This window comes from Mugil cephalus, chromosome 18, assembly GCF_022458985.1.
Source record: "Mugil cephalus isolate CIBA_MC_2020 chromosome 18, CIBA_Mcephalus_1.1, whole genome shotgun sequence".
NCBI classification, from domain to species: Eukaryota; Metazoa; Chordata; class Actinopteri; order Mugiliformes; family Mugilidae; genus Mugil; species Mugil cephalus.
In genome coordinates, this window is record NC_061787.1 from 498,549 (window position 1) to 520,336 (window position 21,788).

At 45.0% G+C, this 21,788-nt stretch overlaps 1 protein-coding gene across 1 annotated transcript in view; it reads left to right on the forward strand.

The window, feature by feature from the left end:
- Positions 1 to 21,674, forward strand: part of LOC125024444 (nebulin-like) — a 43,678-nt gene extending 22,004 nt beyond the window's left edge. The window contains exons 41-70 of the mRNA XM_047612222.1: positions 333 to 443; positions 1,420 to 1,530; positions 1,614 to 1,724; positions 1,884 to 1,994; positions 2,179 to 2,286; positions 2,517 to 2,627; positions 2,897 to 3,004; positions 3,125 to 3,235; positions 4,148 to 4,258; positions 6,828 to 6,938; positions 7,257 to 7,358; positions 7,936 to 8,040; positions 8,861 to 8,971; positions 11,809 to 11,913; positions 12,590 to 12,694; positions 12,783 to 12,890; positions 13,275 to 13,385; positions 13,741 to 13,857; positions 13,935 to 14,045; positions 14,276 to 14,380; positions 14,458 to 14,562; positions 14,645 to 14,749; positions 15,134 to 15,226; positions 15,320 to 15,412; positions 15,589 to 15,693; positions 16,622 to 16,799; positions 17,755 to 17,847; positions 17,959 to 18,078; positions 18,313 to 18,443; positions 19,592 to 21,674. Coding sequence (XP_047468178.1) covers positions 333 to 443; positions 1,420 to 1,530; positions 1,614 to 1,724; positions 1,884 to 1,994; positions 2,179 to 2,286; positions 2,517 to 2,627; positions 2,897 to 3,004; positions 3,125 to 3,235; positions 4,148 to 4,258; positions 6,828 to 6,938; positions 7,257 to 7,358; positions 7,936 to 8,040; positions 8,861 to 8,971; positions 11,809 to 11,913; positions 12,590 to 12,694; positions 12,783 to 12,890; positions 13,275 to 13,385; positions 13,741 to 13,857; positions 13,935 to 14,045; positions 14,276 to 14,380; positions 14,458 to 14,562; positions 14,645 to 14,749; positions 15,134 to 15,226; positions 15,320 to 15,412; positions 15,589 to 15,693; positions 16,622 to 16,799; positions 17,755 to 17,847; positions 17,959 to 18,078; positions 18,313 to 18,443; positions 19,592 to 19,768 — 3,384 coding nt within the window. The 3' untranslated portion in view covers positions 19,769 to 21,674. The remainder of the gene's footprint in view (positions 1 to 332; positions 444 to 1,419; positions 1,531 to 1,613; positions 1,725 to 1,883; positions 1,995 to 2,178; positions 2,287 to 2,516; positions 2,628 to 2,896; positions 3,005 to 3,124; positions 3,236 to 4,147; positions 4,259 to 6,827; positions 6,939 to 7,256; positions 7,359 to 7,935; positions 8,041 to 8,860; positions 8,972 to 11,808; positions 11,914 to 12,589; positions 12,695 to 12,782; positions 12,891 to 13,274; positions 13,386 to 13,740; positions 13,858 to 13,934; positions 14,046 to 14,275; positions 14,381 to 14,457; positions 14,563 to 14,644; positions 14,750 to 15,133; positions 15,227 to 15,319; positions 15,413 to 15,588; positions 15,694 to 16,621; positions 16,800 to 17,754; positions 17,848 to 17,958; positions 18,079 to 18,312; positions 18,444 to 19,591) is intronic.
- Positions 21,675 to 21,788: the final 114 nt, after the last annotated feature.

The window sequence follows — 21,788 nt, forward strand, 5'->3', positions numbered from 1 at the left end:
CGGTTCTCCCTGTGTTTGTGGGTTCTCTGCAGGTTCTCCGGGAGAAGGACTGTGTCCTCATGTTAACACGCCGCTGATAAACTGACTCCCGTCGTCTATTCTGGTCCCATTATCAGAAACACGTCCTCTCTGCCTCGTTCTGCTGCAGAAATAGTTTCTGTTGTCACAGCTTGTTTGTGGCCCCGGGTTTCACTTAACATGTCATGTGCCCTGTTAGTTTTAGCTGTTTAGTGTGTTTCAGCTGGTCCTCAGAGCTTTCGGGCAGTGATGAGCAGGCTGCTTGTCTTCCATGATGTGGTGTTCGTTGTGAAAGAAAGTGTTTTTCCCTGCAGGTCAGGTACAAGGAGGCAGGAAGGAAGGAGGCCAGCAGCTCTCTGTATCACCAGCTGCCTGAGACTCTGGAGACGCAGCGTGTTAAAGAGGTTACAGAGCTGCAGAGCGAGGTACGTCCATCTATTATTCACGTTAATATTTAAGGATCAAAACACTTCTTTCATCCTGCCATCAGGGATTTCAGTTTTGTTTCGGATTAGTTTGAGCACGTTGGAAAATGAACGGTTGTTTTAAAGATTCTCCAGGACTCGCACTGAGCTCAACGCTACTGCAAGTTATAAATGAATAATACTTTCTACTTCAAAGACGCTCAGCTAAACGCACTATTTGTAAAACTGGGATGTTCTCCCCGGTCCTCAACAGACTGATACGACCGTTTGAAGTTCAGACCGCTGGGGGGCGGGGTTCGGTTATCATTAGGACTTTATTTTAGTCTAAAAATATTCATATTAATAATAATAATAATACATGAGAACAGGTTGCATTGGGGGAGGGGGGGGGGGGGGGGGGGGCGCAGACGTATCAGTGTAAAAGTTTATTGCAAAACTGCAACAGAAACACTTTTTCCTGGAGATGACGCAGGGACCTTTCAATGGAAACACGTACAAAGAACAACTGGACTTTTATTCTGGAAACTCAGCCAGTAATATACAACCAATGTGACTTTTGACCCCATGGTTCTGTTGTGTCTGTCTGACTTTATTATCACTGAAGAGACCTCAGCTACTGTTGTTATCAGCTGCTTTTGTTTCATTGTTTCTTTTTCAAATTGTGCAAAAACAGAAAATCAAATTAAAGGACCAGCGTGTGGGACTTAATGCCATCTAGTGGTGAGGTCGTAGATTGCAGCAAACAGAACTCCGGGCTCCTCAGGATTTTATGAATAAAAAACGTTTGATTTGTGATCATTTTCAGAACAGTCAGTAAATGTTTGTCATGTTTGAGAATCAATAAGAAAAGTTTTTTTATCTGATGGTTCGAGATGATTAATTAATTTTTATTTGACTAGAGGTGGTAGAAATGTGGTCAGAGGTAATTGAAGCTCAGGTATCAAACTTTCTCTCGTCTCGCTGCCTTTTCCTTCAGAACAAGTACAAGCAGAGTGGGAAGAAGTCGATGACGTCCAGTTTGTACGCTCACCTGCCCCAGACGGCTGAGACGCAGCTCGCCGCCAAGATGTCCGACCTGCAAAGCGCGGTGGGAGGATTTTACCAGCCGGGTTCTCAGTCCGCTCTCATTCTGCTCACGTTTGATGGTGTGTGTGCGTCTTTTCTGTGCAGACTAAATACAAGGAGGACGGCATCAGGAGTCTCTCTCAGAGCTTCTACTCTCAGCTGCCAGAGACGACAGAGACGCACTTAGCTAAAGCTGTGTCAGAGCTGCAGAGCGAGGTGAGAAGGATGGCAGCTGCTTCCATCATCTGTTCATGTCTCTGTACTGACACTCATACAGTTCAGCATTCAATATTCTTTATTCTTGCTAGCATGTCAAAAAGCATCCAACGTTTAGATTGTAGATTAGTGAGAAGGGTTCTAACGTGATGTTTTCAGGCCAAGTACAAGGAAGCGAGCAAGAAGGAAGCAAACAGCTGTTTGTACCATCGGCTGCCTGAAACGCTCCAGACTCAACACGCAAAAGAGGCGACTGAGCTGCAGAGTCAGGTACACGGACACATAGATGTGTTACTCATGGACAACACTTCCAAAGAGCACGTGTTGTTAACAGGATGTTCTGCTGCTGTTTGATATTTCCAACGTGCAAAAGATAGAACTGTCAAGAGATGCATGAGAAAATGTGATGCTCACACCACACCTGCCTGATGAATCACTCCACTCTTTTCTCCAGGTGAAGTACAAAGAAGGCAAGAAGGATCTGAGCTCCAACCTTTACTCTCTGCTGCCTGAGACGGAGGAGATGAAGTTTGCTAAAGCCGTCATGGAGCTTCAGAGTGAGGTGAGCTTCTTCTAACACTGGAAAAAAACACAGGTCACACTGGTTGTGTCTCGACTTTCATCCCTCTGGTGTTTTTGCTTCGTTGGCTTTGTCCCAGAAGAAAATGTTTCTCATATTTGATCTGCCCCCTACTTGAAGAATTAAAAAAGAATAAAAAAAGAAGCCTATTACACCAACACACAAACACATTCACAAGCTCAAAACAATTAATCATGCATCATGTGTTCCAGAGTAAATATAAGCTGAAAGGCAAACAGGAGATCAGCGCCAGCGTTTTCCACCAGATGCCGGAGACGAAGGAGATGGAGCTTGTGAAACAGATCTCAGAACTTCAGAGTGAGGTGAGATGCAGGTTTACTGAGGCTTCGTCACACCTCACCTCAGAAACACCTGTGAAGCTCAAGCCTTATTTATTAGCACAAATAACCGTTTTAAGTTGTGGTGAGCGGACGTGTTTTCCACCCATGGATTTATTCAAACCACTTGAACAGACGCCGACTCTCAGGTTCTCACAGTGAATCACTGTTTTCTGCTACTTTCTGTCTCAGATGATTTGAATGAAAACATCCAGAATATGAACCTTTGAATGTTCATTTTCCTTCTGTTCTAGATCAACTACAGGAAGGACAAAGAGGATCTGCCCAACACGCTGTTCTCTCTGCTGCCTGAAACTCTGGAGACGCAGTTTGTTAAAGAGATGTCGGAGACACACAGCGAGGTGGGAACTGTGGATATTTCACAGCGTAATGTGTTTTTTTGTTTGATGCATGTAATAACATGCATCTCCACACAGTTCAGTCAGATTTTATTCCTGTGTGAATGTGTTTTGTGTTGTCAGAGTAAATATAAGGAGGCCGGGAGGAAGGAGCTGGTTAACTCCCTGTATTCTCTGCTGCCTGAGACCAAAGACACTCAACATGCCAAGGAGCAAACTCAGCTGCACAGTGAGGTTTGTTTCACCCTTCAGTCACCGTCTGTAAAGTCTGCATCTAACGTCTGCTCTGAGCCTGAAGCTGCGACTGTTTGAAGCTCCACCCGACCGATGCAAAGACGGTCAAAGAGGTGGAGCGTGAGTAGAGCTGAGGTTAAAGACGTTAATGACGTTTTAAGACCTAGAACTTAGACCCAACTTTATGGATTTCTTTGGGGTGACTCCCTCAGGGAGACTGTGTTTCCAGCAGCTTTATACAAAAAAAGAAATAAACAGATTAAATTAGAAATATTGCCCAGTCCTCTGTGGCCTATTTCCTCCTCCCCCAGAGTGAGGAGGGTTAGAGCCTGATGACACGAGGGACAGAGGAGTCCTGAGTCTGTCTCAAGATGGCGCCGCCCATGTCTCCAGGAAAATAGCATCAGTTTGGGCAGTGAGAGGACGTGGAGACGTGTTGTTCATATTTATACACAGTCACTAGTGGACACTAAAGGAACTGCTGCTTCATTCTGAAGGTGGGACAGAAAACCAATGTTTTTTTTTGAATGACTCAGACATGAATTGTTGTTGAGGAGCAGTGAGTCCAGTTCTTTTTTAGTCTTTAGCCTGTGTTTAGTTTTGGGTTCAGATATTGAAACCATGATCTGTGTGTGATCAGTACTCACCAAACCACAGAGCCACAGAAAGATTTGAGGTAGATTTGTCATTTTGTTGTGTTGTTACTAGTCTGTAGGTGTTTAGTGAGTTATCAACCAGGAGGGAGGGAAAATATGAACTTATTATTAAGGTTTTTATGAAACGGAATCATTTGTGTGTCAGAGAAATCTGGATGTAACGTAAATACACTGATGAAACTAGATCATCTGAACACTGTTTGAGTTACCTCTGAACATGAAGCCTGTGACGCTGCGGTTTGGTTTTGTGCTGCAGAAAGTCTACAGGGAAGAGGGCAGGAAAGAGGCCGGCTCCAGTCTGTACGCTCAGATGCCCCAAACCATCGAGACCGTCTTCGCTAAGGAGCTGACCAAGACACAGAGCGACGTGAGTCTGACGTGAGCTGCACACCTTCAAACTGAAATAAATATCTATGATTAAGCATGAAACACACAAACTGTGGCAGCATTTTGGATTTATTAAATATTTGGAGTCATTGACTGTGTATGGGACGCATGTAGGGATGTGTTTTATCTGATACCGGAGCCAAACTGGTGCTTTTGAAATGGTGCCACTATTTAAAACGTGACTGAACCGGTGCTTAAAGAAACATACAAAGTTTGTCCAAAAACGGAGCCTTTTTATTTTGAAGGCATTTAGTGACGTGTTATTCTGATATTCTGTTGAACAGAATATTGATTTAAATAATATAAGAAATAAATGAACCAATATAATAATAATTATTATAATAAACCAGTGTCGTGTCAGGCATCAGAGACGCTACATCTCTGGTCCTTTAATAAAACTCTATGCTAATGCTAATGCTAATGCTATGTGTGGTCAGATGTTGAGTCTAATTCCAGGTGTTTCCTCCTTGTTGCATCTTTAGAGGTGAAGTCCAGACAAACTTTAGACAAACGTTTGGTCTCAGACGTGTTGAAGCTTCACTTCCATCCATGCAGCTATAGAGCTAAGGAGGCTAAGCTAATTAAACACTCACTGGAACCAGATCAGTCTGGTTACTACCGTTAGCATCAGCTCCGTTAGCATTGTGGTCCCAGTATCAGTAACCATCCCAAGAACATGTGGAGAAGCTGCAGAAAAACGGGCCTGTTGGGATAAGGAGGAGAGGCTGAGGATGCAGCAGGTGACGAGTGACGACCCTCTAGTTTTCTAATTAAAGAGCAGACGGGCGCGTTGGAGCGACGGCAGCGTTTCCAGTATCACTTTGTCTGCAGGAGGGAGCAGCTGTGTTGTGCTCCACAGCCTCAGGACACAGACACTGACCCACCGCCTGCAGCAAACACACTGAAGGCAAACAGGTCCGAGCTCATCATCTGGGACAGACGCACATCGTTCGCAGGATCGCTGCTGAAAACTGACACCTCACAAAGAACCACATGGCACAACCCCGTAGGGCACAAGGTCCATAATGATGCTGCTGCTTTAGGTCGGCCCAGACTGTGCAAAGACTGTTAGTGCACCAGCATTTCACCACATGACCACCTATGTATTCAAACCAAGTCTGGCCTGGTTGATTCTGTGGGAAGACATGACATGACCCCCCCCCCTCATGTGGGTTACAGATGAGGACAATAGTTTGGTGTCAGTCTGGAGTCAGGGCAGAAGATGCTCCCAGACTCTGATGCTTTCCTGCTTCCTGTCTGTTGACCGAGCAATGAAACGCTAAGTGGAGCGTGTAATGTAGAGCAGCTAAACAACAGCCGGCCAGACCCCCCGACCCCCCCTACCCACTAACCCCCCACCACCCTAACCCCTAACCCCCCTACCCCCCTACCCCCCCACCCACCCTCTACCCCTCAGCAGGAACAATATCATGTCACCTCTTAATTAGGACTTTACAGCGTATTCATTATTACACAGGATGAGATGTTACAGTCACTTATACCAAGATCTGAGGAAAAACACGTTTAGAAGCCCAGTCCGACTGAAGGCTAGCAGTTAGCTACCAGCTAGCAACCAGCTAACTAGCCTAGCCAACATCAGCACATCATTGGGGTTTTCACCGATGTTTCATTAAGTTAGACACAGACACCTGAAGAATTCTCAACAGTGAGTCCCAGTGTCCTGCAGACAACCCCAAGACTTTCAGCCACTAAGACATTAGCTTAGCATTTTTTACTGCTATAAATACACGACTGTGTCATTTACCTTTTCTTTATTGACATAGATAAAACACACCGAGGACGAGTTAAATGAGGCGGAGATACAGACATTAGTACGACTCGTCTTTGGCAAAAGTTTCAGTCGCTCTTGTTGAAAGTGAAGCAGGAAGTAGAAACAAAAATGACTGGCAAAAAAGACACAGCGCCATCTAGTGTTTGGGTGGAGTTAGCTAGCGTAGGCTACATGCGTAGGTCACAACTATAAATGAGCCTTTATTGTTATTATTATTATTCTGTCATTTATAATTAGGGAAAAAGGTCCTGACGTTACTCTGTTGAAGCACCACGTAGTGACCTCTGATTAAATGCAGAGAGAAGAAGAAATGAAGAAGAAAACAAGCAGCATCGTTCCCATCACCAACCAGCTGGTGCTCGATAGAAGCCGAAGCCAAACACAACCTGCTTCTTCTCTGCCTCCTCTCACGTTAATGTTCGTCTCTGCCTCACGCTGTGAACTCCTCATGTTCACGACTGGAAGCTGCTCCACTTATTTTTAGGGAACTGAATAAGTGTGTGTTCGGTTCATCATTAAGCACCAGACTGAATTAGTCACCAGATATTTGCTCATGACGTCTTTGTGCCGTCGGGTTTTCTGGTTTTCTTTAGTGGCTCATTCTTCAAGAAATGTTCATGTTTTTGGCTTTAACTCATCAAAACATTCTCCAACTCTGGCATTAAAATGAACTTCACTTATAATAAGACATTTCTTCAGCTTGTGTTCCTGTGTCTCCTGTGTTTACCTGCTGATTTCTCTTTGTTTGTCTGTGTAGAAGTTCTATAAGGAGAAGTATAACAGAGAGAAGGGGAAGTCTGACTACACCACCATGAAGACTCTGCCTGCGGTGGATCACGCCATGGAGGTCGCCAAGAACCAGAGCGATGTAAATACATGCACGCAGCAAGCAGCTTACACTGCCACAACATTATGACCGCTGACAGGAGAAGCACCTAGACTAGACCCCCCCACCTCATAGCAATGACCCCAAACTGATCAAGTATCCTTGGAATGGCCACAGAGGCCCCTTCCCTCAAAGACCTCCCACTAACAACATTCAGCCCCCTCAGGAGGCCCATGTCCATTCTCTGATGAGTCAGGGAGGTGGTCCTAATGTTATGGCTGATTGGTCTAAATGACGCCTGTGTTTTGATAAATTATTTTACTGACTCATTAATGTCTGCTTTGCCTCCGCTTTTCTCAGGTCGGCTACAGAAAAGGCAAAGAGGAGCTTCATCACTACAACACGGCGCCGGACCGACCGGACATCGTCAACGCCACCAATGCTGCTAAACTGGCCAGCGACGTGAGTCTGAGCGAACGTACGAGCATCAGGCAGAGATCATGGAGGCTTCATCCAGGGATCAGGACTCTCTGCTTTACTCTGACTGTCTTTGGTGCATTTACAGCTTCCACCTCACACAGAAACCTGCTGCTGCGTCGTCTCCATGTGCACTGGGAACTATTATAACTATTTTATTTTATTTCTGAGCGTTAGTTATCGTTTATTTAGAACATGTCTGTCTGTAGCCGTTGAGCATATGCACTTTATCTCTCCACCGTGGGACAGGAGAAATGTTTATTCGCTGGCTTTGTGTGTCTGGTACTAAATCAGACACCGTTACTGTTTGTGTGTCTGGTACTAAATCAGACACCGTTACTGTTTGTGTGTCTGGTACTAAATCAGACACCGTTACTGTTTGTGTGTCTGATACATGTGAAGACGTTGACACTAAAGCTGGTTTTGACTGTGATGTTGAACCTTAAATGCTGTGTGTGTGTGTGTGTGTGTGTGTGTGTGTTACATGTGTGTGTGTGTGTGTGTGTGTTACCTGTGTGTGTGTGTGTGTGTGTGTGTGTGTGTGTGTGTGTGTGTTGCCCAGGTTGCCTATAAGAGCAACGCTAAGCAGCCGGTTTACAGTGACGGTTCCCTGCTGGACAGAACCGACATCCAACACGCCAAAGATGTTTCAAGGCTAGCCAGCCAGGTAACACACACACACACAGGTAACACACACACACACACACACACACAGGTAACACACACACACACAGGTAACACACACACAAACACACACACACACACACAGTACAACAAAATACCACACACACACACACACACACACACCACACATACACACACACACGGTAACACACACACACAACACACACACACACACACAGGTAACACACACAAAACACACACACAACACCACACACACACACACATACACACACACACACAGGTAACACACACACACACAGGTAACACACACAAAAACACACACACACACACACACACACACACACACACACACAAAACAGGTAACACACACAAAAACACACACACACATACACACACACACACAGGTAAACACACACACACACACACACACACACACACAGGTAACACACACAAAAACACACACACACACACACACACACACACACACATACACACACACACACAGGTAACACACACACACACACACACACACACACACACAGGTAACACACACAAACAACACACACACACACACACACACACACACACACACAACACACACACACAGGTAACACACACACACACACACACACAGGTAACACACACAAAAACACACACACACACACACACACACACACACACACACAGGTAACACACACAAAAACACACACACACACACACACACACACAGGTTACACACACACACAGGTAACACACACACACACACACAGGAAGACGTCCTGTAGAGTCTGTGTCTGTGTCGATCTTGTATCAGCTGACGTGTTTGTGAATCTGTCCTGCAGGTGAAGTATAAAGAGAACTTCGACCAGGAAAAAGGCCAGAAACCTCGTTACAACCCTCTGGACTGTGTCTCCTTCAGACACACTCAGGCAGCTGCTGCTCTGGCCAGTCAGGTGAGCCAATCACGATGCTGTCCCCTCGTCATGTGACCTGTCTCACTCAGCTTTCAGCCCATTGACTGTTTATACTGTGGACCAACCCATCATGATGTCACCCAAAGCAGGAACGCCCTTAAATATGCAGCATTAAGGTTTAAACCTCAATAAAACATGAAGGAAGGAGTTAGAATGAAATGAATAAAATTAATAGTGAAAATAAACCAGTAACGGCTTTTTAACGTGTTTAACATGGGGGTCTATGGGGACGCGCTCCCTGCTGGAGCCTCTAGTGGCCACTCGATGAACTGCAGCTTCATGGCTCAGAGCCGGAGGCTGCAGTTCGGTTTAAACAGCGACAGGATGTTTGAAATGTGTGACGTCGTTCTATAGTGCACGTCTAAGAACCTGTCTTTGGTTTTAACACACAAACAAGGCTTTAGCAACAACTCACCTGACCTGTCCTCTGAATTCACTAGATCCCAAACTGGTCAAGTGTAACGTGATCTTGTTAAACCATGTCCTCCATGACTGTGCTACAGCCTGGTACAGTTTAATAACGTAGCATTAAATGAAGCAAAGACTGAAAAGGATGTTGAATAAACTCTGTGGACATCATGGATGTATGATGTATCATGGACAGAGAGAGATGCGTCTGTTACGCTGCTGGAATGAGGGCTGATGTTGGGGCAGGAGGCTGAGGACACGTCCATAAAAAGTCCTTTCAAAGACAGAAATACGAGTTAGTGTGTGTAGAAAGTGTGCGTCAAAGTGAATGAAGCACACACATACACACGTGTATGACGCACACTCTGCAATTCAGTCTGTTGTGTGGGCGTAACCATGGCAACCTTTCTCAGGCAAATGGAGAGGGCTTGTGGGATGAAAGCTGAAGAGGTTGCACACAAACACAGGGATGCATGCGCAGGCTGCTGAATGACCCACCTCCACGTCCAGTAAACACACACACACACACACACACACACACACACACACACACACAGGTGTGCTCACAGTGAGGACGCATGCTGACACACACACACACATGCACCTACACACACTGACGCAGCCACGGTTCAGTTTTGGTTGAGTCGCTGCCCACGTAGAAAAGAGCCTCTCCACTTCACACCGTTACATAACAGCTTGTTGTGTTGAACGCTGCCCGGTGTTCAGGATCATCCAACGTTCCTCAGAGCTTTTTAACAACACTCTGGCAAAAGAGGCTCAAACTGGAACTGGCTTTGGGGCCGAGAGGGTGGACGGATCGTACGGGATCATTTACTGAGCTCAGCCGGCACATTTAATATTAAATAGGGTGACCACACATCCTCTTTTTGAGTCAAACTGGGAAGTAATTTCAAACTTGGCTGAAGGAAAATGGAAAAATCTTGCAGAAAGAAACACATAAAAACTCAGGTTCAAGCACTGAAGTGTATTTGAAAACGTAAAAACCCTTTAGTTCAACAGGCTGGAGTCACTTCAGCCATTGGTTCCTTTCCCAGTGGTCTGAGAGACACCGGTCCAGACATGTTTCTTCTTCTATTAGAGCCTGAAACATGTTGAAGCTGAAGTTGTGTTTCTCTGCTGAAGGGTCAGATCTGGACTCCCTATAGTAAAATAATGTGACGTTGAGAAGCTTGAATTTTAGATTGAGTGAGTTCTGACAGAGAATAGTTTGACCTAACTGCTTACGTGACTTTTTAAATGATGTGATTATAGCTCAGGGTTGAATTAACCGTGGGGTTAAAGAGAAAAGCATCTGTTCTGCACCCGGTGAGATAGTTGCCCAGGTCAGAGATGAAGCACGTGTTCAACATGTTGTTTTAAGATTTTAAGACGCCACAGGTGAAACAGGTAAACATTAAAAAAAGTTATGTGTATGTATATTTCTATTGGAAACCACTATGAACCAAAAATAAATCCTTCAAAACATGTCATATAATCATATTAACATATATAAAATCAAAATATCACATTTATATCAAGTTCATTTAAGTGTGAGACATCGTCTCCTTTTACCAGAGACAGTTTATGGCCGATGAACTTTTCCTGCTAATTTGAGCTGTAATTTTGTCCTTAGAGAAGATTTCACAGCATTTTTAAATGTCCCTCGTAGATAACGATTGGTTGCCCATACAGAGGATATGACCATATCTGGAGCTGACCGACTTCTGCAGGAGAAACAGCTTCACAGCGGTTCCTCATATGTGGGTAGAGACGAGCTCACAGACCCACGAGCTGAATTTAGTCGATTAAGGAGTAAATTAGAGGCACAACATAGACAAAATGTAGTGGATTAAACTCCTAAAGTGAATTTTGACCGTTTCTATTAAACTAGTTAGAGAGTAGACGTGTTAATGAGCAAAATAGCAAAAAATCTCAAAAACTGTGTTTTTACCTGCTGTGTCTAGACTTCATCGCTGACCTGACTGCTCAATCTAAATATCTTCCTTCTCCAAATGTGTGAACTAATTTAACTGAGGCCGTCTGACCTGGCAGATCATAATGACTCTGATAATTCATCTTTTGGATCCTTTCTTCTAACATGTTATGTTAAAGAATATCGGAAACGCTGCCGTGAGGAAACTTCTCCAAACCCTTTTACCAAAATAGTTTGTTTCACCAGATTTTAACTGAACGAAGCCGATCACTAATCAGATCTAATCAGGCCGACTTCAGAGGAAACATAACCTGTAAATTTATTTCTTTACTGACACTGATCAGTGATGTAAATCAGCAACATCATTTTAATATGATCAGTTTTGTGCAGTTGAGTTTGCATAATTTAGCTTGTTTTGAGGACTGATTCCTGGAACCAAACGGTTGTGTAATTAAAATCCTCCTCTGTCCTTCAGGTGAAGTATAAGAGCAACCAGAACCAGAGAGCGGACGGTTGTTCGGACGTTCCCAACCTCCTGCAGCTGGAGCACGCGCTGCATGCCAGCAAACTACAGAGCAACGTACAGCTTCTCCGTCCTCTCTGCATGTTACTGCTTCATGCACTTCGCTCCACAACTGAGTGGGAGTTAACACACAGTTTGACAGAAATAGTTTGTCTTGGAATATGACTTGAAGCGTTCAGCTGTACCCTTCAGAATAAAAGATCAGGTCACTGGGGTTGATAAATCAGAGCAGCAGCACACACACCACAGCAGGTTTGAGACATGTTTTAAAGACTCTATGATGCTGTGAGCTCACGTATGGATCATGCTCTTCGCTGTGAAGGTTCTAAGTCATCCAGGTTAATGGTTTATTCAAACAGAGCCGAGGTTTAAATAGGAAACTGCTTTACAATCGACCCGGCTTCTGATGGGCTGAGTTTCCCTCCAGCATCTTTGAACTGAAGAAGCTACTCGGATGAAACGTCTTCTCAAAAAAACTCCACAGGTCCAGTTGCATTTTTTAAAATGTTTTTGGATACAAACTGACTTGGAGGACTGAGAACCTGAACAGAGAAGAGCATGAGACACAGATGAGCTTTAAGCTCGTGGACACATCTTGCTGTTTAATTCTTGTGAAGCCCAGTTTGTGTTGTTGTTGTTGGCGTGAGGGAGGCAGTCGTCTGAAGATCAGAGCAGACTCGTGTTCAGTGCACTGGGTTATTCAGTGAAGATGTTGTGATGTTTTCTTGATCAGGTGGAGTATAAGAAGAAGTACGAGCAGACCAAGGCTCAGTACCACATGGCTCTGGACACGGCTGAACAGCTCCACCACAAGGACAACGCGGTGCTGCACAGCCAGGTCCCTGCACAGGCTTCAGCTTCTGCTGCTGCTCTTTGCTTTAGCGTCGAGTCTGATCGTCTGGGTCTGGGTCTGCTTCACGTTTCAGGTGAAGTACAGGGAGGAGTACGAGAGGAACAAAGGTCACTCTCTCATGGAGTTTGGAGACACTCAGACGTACAAAGTTTCTAAAGAAGCGCAGAAGATGCAAAGTGAGGTATAAAAATAAAACACTCTCTGCCACAGTGTAAATGTAACTGCTCCCTCATATAACTACAGTCACAGTCATGTAGTTATATACGTCATATAAAAGGATAAATTGTTCCACAAATATGAGAAATATTGTTCACCAGGGAGATTATTTAAATCATTTGTTAGTCAGACAGAACATGTCTTCATCAAACCGCTCACAAATTAGTTCAGTTGCATTTCTTCATTCTTCTTTGTTCCTTTTAGCTTCTAGATCAGAGGTCTTCAATATTTTTCAGACCAAGGAACCAAACTGATGGAGAGATTAATTAAAAACACATCTGTGAAAATGTGTGTTGAGCCAGAGTGGTTCACCCTGTGAGATGTTTGCCTCTGTGTCGGTCCCTCTCAGAGGGAGTACCGCAGGGACTACGAGGAGCAGGTGAAGGGCAAAGCCTTGGTGGACGTGGACCTGACTCCTGGATACCTGACGGCGCGTCATGCTAGCAGCCTGCTCAGTGAGGTAACATACGGACAAATCATTTTAAAGATCTGTACCAAGCGTTTATTTTCAAGGATTTTTTAAAGCCAGGATGAAAAATAAAAAGTGCTCATATTTTGGCCTGAATAATCTCAGGCTTTAGGAGCAGGTGGCACATTTTAGAGGGAATGGATGCATGAAATAAAAGTAGTAATTTACTCATGTGGTGGATTTTTACAGGTATTAAGAGGATGTCACAGCATAAACTGATAAACTGAAACTGATAAATAATTCTTTTGACCCATGAAGTCTGTGATTAGGTCAGAACTAATATGTGAGGAGTTTAATCTGGACTTTCACATCTACTTACTGGAGTATTCACGCTCTGCGTTTGCAGAAGGAGTACAGGAAGGACCTGGAACAGGAAGTGAAGGGGCGGGGCTTGTCAGGCCTCGGCCTTGAGGAGACGCCTGAGCTGCTGAGGGTTAAGAAAGCCAACCAGATACTGAACCAGGTTAAAACCTTACACACACGTGGAAGGTAAAGTGATCCGACGTTTACTGGAGCCCTGTTCCCCCTGTGTGTCCACAGAAGGAGTACCGCAAGGATCTGGAGAGGGAGATCGTGGGTAAAGGCATGGAGCTGAGCGCCGACGTCCTGGAGATGCAAAGAGCCAAGAGAGCCTCAGAGATCCAGAGCCAGGTAACAAAACGTCGCCAAAGTAACGGGGTGATGTTCATGAACATGTTGGAGCTCATTCATTGTCTCGTTTTAAAGACAAGACTCTGACGTTTCTACCACAAACGTCTGAAATCTAGCTGCATAATGAAATGGTTTCTGTGGCAACATGTTGCCTGTTATATACAGCAGCACATGAAGCGTCACAGTGAGAAATGAGAATGAGCTGAGTGTGTGTGTGGTTTGTGTTGCAGACGTCCTACAAACAGACGGAGCAGCTCAGAGAGAATTTATACGGGACGGTTACAGACACTCCTGAGCTTCTGCACGCCTCCTACCTCCGAGACATCTACAGCCAGGTCTGTTAGTGGGAACAATGCTCTTACTGTGAGTGAAGAACGTGGTGGGAAGCTTCATGGCCTCTTCTCCCCTGTAGAAGAAGTATAAGGACGACGCGGAGCGTCTGAAGGGAAGCTACAGCCTGGTGTCAGAAACCCCCGAGATGGAGAGAGTCAAAGCCAACCAGAGACACATCAGCTCCGTGAGCTCTCACACTTAGCAGCAGACGTGATGATCCTGTGTTCACTGCCGTGGTGTTAAAGCTGCCCTCTGTCGCCCCCTAGCTGCGGTACAGCTGGGACTCCAAGCTGATGAGAGGCCTGATGTCGTCAGTCACAGAGACACCGGAGATCGTACTCGCCAGAGAGAACGCCAAGAAGATCAGCGACGTATGTTCACACCTGTAGAAAAATGCCCAGGAAATAGGGAAATAACAGGAAATAACAGGAAATAACGGGAAATAAGGGGAAATAACGGGCTGTTGATGATAATACGTGGTAGGTGAAAGAAGATCACGACTCTAATAAATATCTGAGATCTCTGTTCCTTTGCCTGAGCTGGAGAAGGAACAGGTCATCCAAGTCTTTATGTCTGTAAGGTTTAGAGTTTAACCTGCTGGTTTCATGGATAAATACAGCTGCTGTGTTTCTGTCCAATCAGCAGCTCTGTGTCATTTACTTTACGTTTCTCATTGGACTCGAGTGGTTGTGAAGTATTTGTGCTGTTTTAGATGTAGACCTTAAACACAGACATCATTGTGAGCCTGTGTCCAGGTCCAGTACCGGGAGGAGGTGGGACGTGGCACCGCCGTCATGGACACACCTGAGATGGAGCGAGTCAGACGTAACCAGGAGAACATCAGCTCCGTGAGTTCACATCCGTCCCAACAGAAACGGGGGAGAATAACACTCACTTTGTCTAGTTTCATGTCTGCGTGAAATGTTTTAATTTGTCACCAGGTGAAGTACAAGCAGAGCGCTGTGAAGGCCACTAGTGTCGGAGTGACTCCAGAACTGGAGAGAGTCAGACAAAACCAGGAGAACATCAGCTCGGCAAGAAACACACACACACATTAGTGCTGTTAATATAACGTGGGCTTCAGCTCTGAGCGTCTGTTTCTGCTGCGCTTCACGTCTTAGGATTCAGTTTAAACCTTTAGTTCTGATTGTTAGATCCTTACACAGCGATATAGATAAAGTTTTACCTCTCATGCCGTGTGCGCGTACAGGTGAAGTACCAGCGCGGCCTCCAGGAGACGAGGGGGCGGAGCTGCACCGAGCTGGACACACCTGAGTACAGGCGTGTCAGGAAGTCCCAGGACTCGGTTTCTATGGTAGCGGCCTGGTTGCCATGGTTCCCACCTCAGCTGTGGGACGGGCTAACATGAGTGGCACCGACGGGTGGGACTGCTGCACCGATACTAACCCCACCCACACGGAGGGAGGACACACCTGTGTGTGTGTCTGTGTGTGTGTGTGTGTGTGTGTGTGTAGTGTGTGTGTCTGTGTGTGTGTGTGTGTGTGTGTGTGTGTGTGTGTGTGTGTGTGGTGTGTGTGTGTGTGTGTGTGTGTGTGTGCGTGTCTGTGTGCGCGCGCGTGTGTGTGTGTGTGTGTGTGTGTGTGTGTGTGTGTGTGTGTGTGTGTGTGGCGTGTGTGTGTGTGTGTGGTGTGTGTGTGTGTGTGTGTGTGTGTGTGTGTGTGTGTGTGTGTGTGTGTGTGTGTGTGTGTGTGTGTGTGTGTGTGTGTGCTAGAGGTCTTTGTGCAGATCAGGTCCTGGTTTGAGTCTGGCTTAAAGAGACTCTTTACCTTCCTCTGCTTTAGTTTTATTTTTTATTTGGTTCCCAAACCTGAATAAATGGAGCAGAAAGATGATGATGATATAATGATATAATCTGCCCCTTTACTCCAGGAATCAATTTACAAAGAACTTAAATTTAAAAAAACATCATAAGCAGCAAAATAATGACAGTAACAAAATAAGGAAGCGAGTTGCATTAAGTGTGTTTCCCACAGACACACTTTGCTGTTTAGTCTGATAAAGTCAGTACCAGACCTCTAGCGTCCACATGTACGATCCTGTGAATGTGAATAAAGACTCTAAAACCATCCACCCAGTGTGTGTGTTTTATTTGTTCACTGACCAAAAGCACCGAAGCTGACCTGTGTGTGTGTGTGTGTGTGTGTGTGTGTGTGTTGTGGTGTCCAGCAGTATAAAGTGTGTGTGTGTTACTGACTCGCTCTGTGTGTTGGCGCCTCCACCAGGCGAAGTACCACGAGGACTTTGAGCGAGCGCGAGGCCGAGGCTTCACGCCCGGACTGGACGACCCGAGCATGGAGCGCTACCAGAGAGCCAATCAGATGATGGCGGAGGCGGCCTACAGCAAAGGGATCCACCCCCAGGCCATGGAGCTGGACAGGAGACCAGGAGGCATCATCGTAGGTCAGTGAGGTCATCCAGGTCTGTGTGTGTGAGGGCGGAACTACAGCAGGGGGCGGGGCTACAGCAGGGGGCGGGGCTAACCTGCTGTAGCTCCTTACTCCTTATCGTCTTACAGTTTTCTGACTTTCACATTTATTTTCTGCTCTCAAACATCTCTAAATCTAAATGTGATCTTACCCTCTGTGATGATGTTCGTCCGTTGATGAGGCTGCAGTCATTTGTTTCGTTCAGTACAGTCATGTGCAGTGTTAAGGGGACATGTATAGTGTAGCTGTGTGTAATGACTGTAGGAATGTGTGCAATAGAGAGTGACAGTGGGAAATGTGTAATACAGTCATGTGTAACACTGTGGAAGCTTGTGTAATAGTGTCAGAGGCGTATGTGCAACAGCAGCAAAGGGACGTTTGCTAAACAGTCATGTGCAGTTTAATGAGTTCATTCTTGGAGCTTATGTCTGTGTCTGTGTTTTTACTTTGTCCACTTTTGTCCCATGAATCCGCTGAAGCTGCTGCTGTCGTGTTTTTTCCAAGTCAGACTAAAGTGTCTAGTTTTAATCACTTCCTGTACTTGTTTCAAAATAAAAGCCCGGTTTCATACGTAGTCCAGCCTTAAACCAGGCTTCGGTTTAGTTTTCACTCGATCATGCGACGCTGGGTAGAAACCAGTACAGACTGACACATTGGGGGGGGCAGTCAGATTGCAGGGGGCCTGGTGCCCCCCCCCCCAGTACAGAGATCCACCCCTGATGAGAACTAACAGGTCTACATGAAGCGGAATAATCTGCCACAAACTTAATGTCCAGTGTGAGGACGCCGGGTCTCAGGAGGTTAAAACGTGCTCTGGAGTTAAACAGTTAAAAGGGTTAAAACGTGGGATGTTACGGTGGCCGGATCCCTGCAGTTCATGTTAACACAATCTGTGCTTTTCCAAAATGACTGTCCCTTCCTCTCTGAAGACCTGAAGGTGTGGAGGACGGACCCCGGCTCCATCTTTGACTTTGACCCTCTGGAGGACAACATTCAGTCTAAGAGCCTCCGCAGGATGTCTGGTAGTCCTACATCAGCTTGGTTCAGACGCAGCAGATCATACGACACTGATTCTAGGACTGTGTTGTTTTAGGATCAGATTTCTTAACGTTTCTCTCCCGTCCTCCCGTCAGAGCGCGCTGGGCGCAGGCTGAGCAGGCAGCTTTCCCAGCAGTCTCTCACCCACAGCCAGACTCAGTCCGCCAGCTCTCTGACCTCTGACCTCTGGGATCGCAGCAGCACCGACACTCCCGGTATCTTCATCCCTGTTTGTGCGTCCCAGCCGTCCTGCCTCTAATCCACAGATAAAACTCTCATTCACTGTGTCCCTGCAGGCGTGTGCATGGGGCCCACTGTGTTTTTAACACTTCACCAACTTTATCCTCTAACAGCAAAGGAGACGCAGACTTTTGGATCAAACTGATGCAGGAGAAACTTTTGACTGTGACTTATTCTCTCGGTCTGTTTGTCTCGTGTCTCTGGTCCAGCTCCTGTCCTCCCCGGCGCGTATCATCAGGGCGTCCAGATGCAGCCGCAGCAGCAGTATCACGGCTACATGCACCAGACCAGCATGTCCTCCGTCAGATCCGTCACCTCCCCTCCACATTCCACCACCATGGTACGTCTCAGTCTGGTCCACGGGCCCAGTCTGATCTGAAACCAGCCGGTCAGGAAACATAAAGCACAGGAACTTCTAAATGACGCCAGATGTTTCTCTTTGTTTTACTTCAGAGAAGTTTATTATTGAAATGTTGACATTTAATGAATTATCCTGAAATAACCGGCTCTTCGCTGCCATCTGCTTTGAGTTGTGGTCCAGTGTGTGTCGTGCGGCCCTGGGGGTGGCCATTTGATGAAAGTTTTTCTCTATCGTTCCTATGGGATGGCAATTGTACGAAAGTTGCATCTAATGTAGGATATGTGTATATCTGGTTAATTTGCTCAATAACAAACAAAATGACTTATCTGAATTAACATCATCACGTATTAGAATCAAGCTTTCTGAAAAAGAATTTATCAGAGTTTGGAACCAGAGTCGCGATACACGAGGGTCTGAAAGACTATATCGATGCCCCGCCCACACTTCCTTGTGTTTTCTCTCATGGCTCTATGGGATGGCTTTACGGAGTGGTTGGCATGGCAACCCGTAGTGATCATGATGTCATATCCTGCTTCTATTGCGTCAAATAACAAATTAAAATGAAACTTATCAGAAAAATTAACATGCATCAACATTATATTAACTATCTAAAGCTTTCCTTGAAAAAAGAATTTATCTGACGTGTGTTTAGTGTTTTAGTTTGACCCAAGTCGCGCCCACTAACATGGAAGAGGTGACTGAAAAAACTGCTAATGGAATCGCCTACATTTTGGGAAACCTCTCGAATATCTCTCAAACACTTTTACACTCTCATGAGGTGCTTGTTCAGACGTATTGATGTAAAAGTTTATCGCAACAGTACAATGGAAACACTTTTTGCCCATTTCCAGAAATATCGCTTTTATTTGGTCATTTTATATAATACTAGTTTACACTCTACTTTGTGGAACATTAGATGGATAAAAGCTGGATAAAAGCTAGGAGAGACTCTCTCAGTGCCTGTCATGTCTTAGCTCTGTCTCCGTCCAGTAAGACATCTGAGCGTCCCAGAGTCCTTCCATCACAAACACAAAGAGCTGGGCCTTCAGACGTTTGGTCCTAAGAGAGATGCTGCACTGATGCATGATGTCAGCCTCACCCTTACGCCTCCTTTCTGCTCCCCACAGCGCGTTTACCGGGCGCTGTACGACTACGCGGCCCAGGACCACGACGAGGTGTCGTTCAGGGACGGCGACGTCATCATCAACGCTCAGCCCATCGACGAGGGCTGGATGTACGGCACGGTGCAGAGGACCGGCAAGTCCGGCATGCTGCCTGCAAACTACGTGGAGTGCTGCAACTAAAGCATCAGGGAAGGAGGAGATCAGGCTGGGGTCACATTTACAGAATAAAATCCGCCCTCGGTGTTAGAAAAGTGGAAGTTTGTGATGTTCTTTGCATTTTGTTATGTTCAGTGTATGTTAAGCTCCTTTAAAATCCGTGCGCAGTCATTCTTCCTCCTCAGGTGCTGCTGAAAGGCATTCTGGGAGGTTTAAGCTGTTACTCACTGAAGGACAAGGCAGATGATTTTGACTCATTCTTAGTCCCGAAATAACTGGAATGCACTGAACATCACAAGCTGCTGATATCAGGTAATAACTGATGTGAGGGGGATTTTCTTATGTAGAGGAGGAGCTGAGGGAGAGGAGACGTGGTAAAGAGGAGGTGGAGGGATAGATCCAGGATGCTGTCGATAAGATGTCAGATTAGAGGAGGAAGAAGAAGGAGGAGGATGCATGAAGAGAGCGGGTGATAGATTCAACTAGTTTGTCGCCTGTGAAGTAAACGAAGGAAGGACTGTATATTTTTATCTCAAAAATTTCACAAAATGTAGGAAAAAAATTTATAAAACAGTAAAAGTATAATAGAAATCAGCCTTAATTAAGCTTAAAGAACAGGTCAGATGACATCACTTATTTTTTGTTGCCAGCAATTCACATAAAAATAAAAACTTAACCAACAAATACTGCAGTTTTTTTGCAGCATCCTGCTGCAACAGTGTCAACTTTGCATTAAATATTGAGAAAGTCCCTAACAAATGCATTACTTCCTGCTCTACACAGAAATATTGTGAGCTCTCTTTTTATTTTTAGAGATGTGCACTTCATGTGCAAAGAGTGAAAGGCCTCAGACAGAGACAGGAAGTCAGAAAACACTGAGAGATGCACCAACATATCGATAGTTTTTGGTATTTTCATGGGATTTTCTGACAATAACAAACTGTAGAATATCAGACTTTTATGTGATGGGATGTGGAGAAAAAGAAGATCGACAGAAAAGCAGTTAGATCTGTCTTCAGGGCATGAAGTCAGTGTTTTCTCCAGACTGATGCAACCAAAGGAAGGAGGGAGGGAGGGAGGGAAGGAGGGAGGGAAGGAGGGAAGGTGGGGAGACATATGAGGGGCGCAATTAAAGGCAAAAGTTAATTAAAGCACAGTTTTGAGATTTTAATCCTCAGTTTTCATACATGTTCAGGTGAGTGTGATTTAGTTTTGAGGTTTCTGATATTTTATAATCTGCAGAAAGACGGGACGCTTCAGTTTTAAACAGCAACACGAACCACTGTGTTTGCAAAGGACTTAACTAACACACTGTGTCTTTACGTTTCTAGTGTTTTTATTTCATCTTAAACCATGAAAGTTTTCCTGTCATGTGCCGTCTGGATAATTTAACTGTCATCTCCACTGAAACCTGAACAGACTGGGCGAGTACGTCGCAGACTCTTTTGATACACGGGCTCTCGTCTATGTTTTGGAAGCTATATCTTATTCTTTGACTTGTTTGTATCAGTAAGTCATGTTTTTGGGGTTGTCTTTGCCGTGTGATTGCATCCTGGTCGTTTACTGAATAAAAACCTTCACTCAGCCGTGATTTGTCATTTGAGCTGAATAGCATTTTTTTTTTTTATGTTTGATTTCATTAAAAGAAATAGATGCAATAGAATATTATTTACTGAATTCTTCATGTGTTAGCTTGATTCTGGGAGAAGCACCTGCTGTTTTATGAATCTGTTTCGTGTGTGGGTTTGCTTGCATTGAGCATTTCTTGCTTCACCATTGTAAAGATTTTTTTCCTGTTTAGTCTTTATGTTGTCACAGATTATACTAAATATTATTTGAAATTATATATCACTCAATCGATTCTGTTATTTTGCCATATTGTTATTGCAGTGTGTTACATGTGGGACAAATAAAATGAAATGAGCTGTCAGAAAAAAAAAGTTCTTTCATTCACAAGTTTCATTACATAAAATATCCAGCAATAATCTGGAATAGTGCCTGCCCATAAGAATAATACTAATACTAATAAGTTGTTATTCAATCG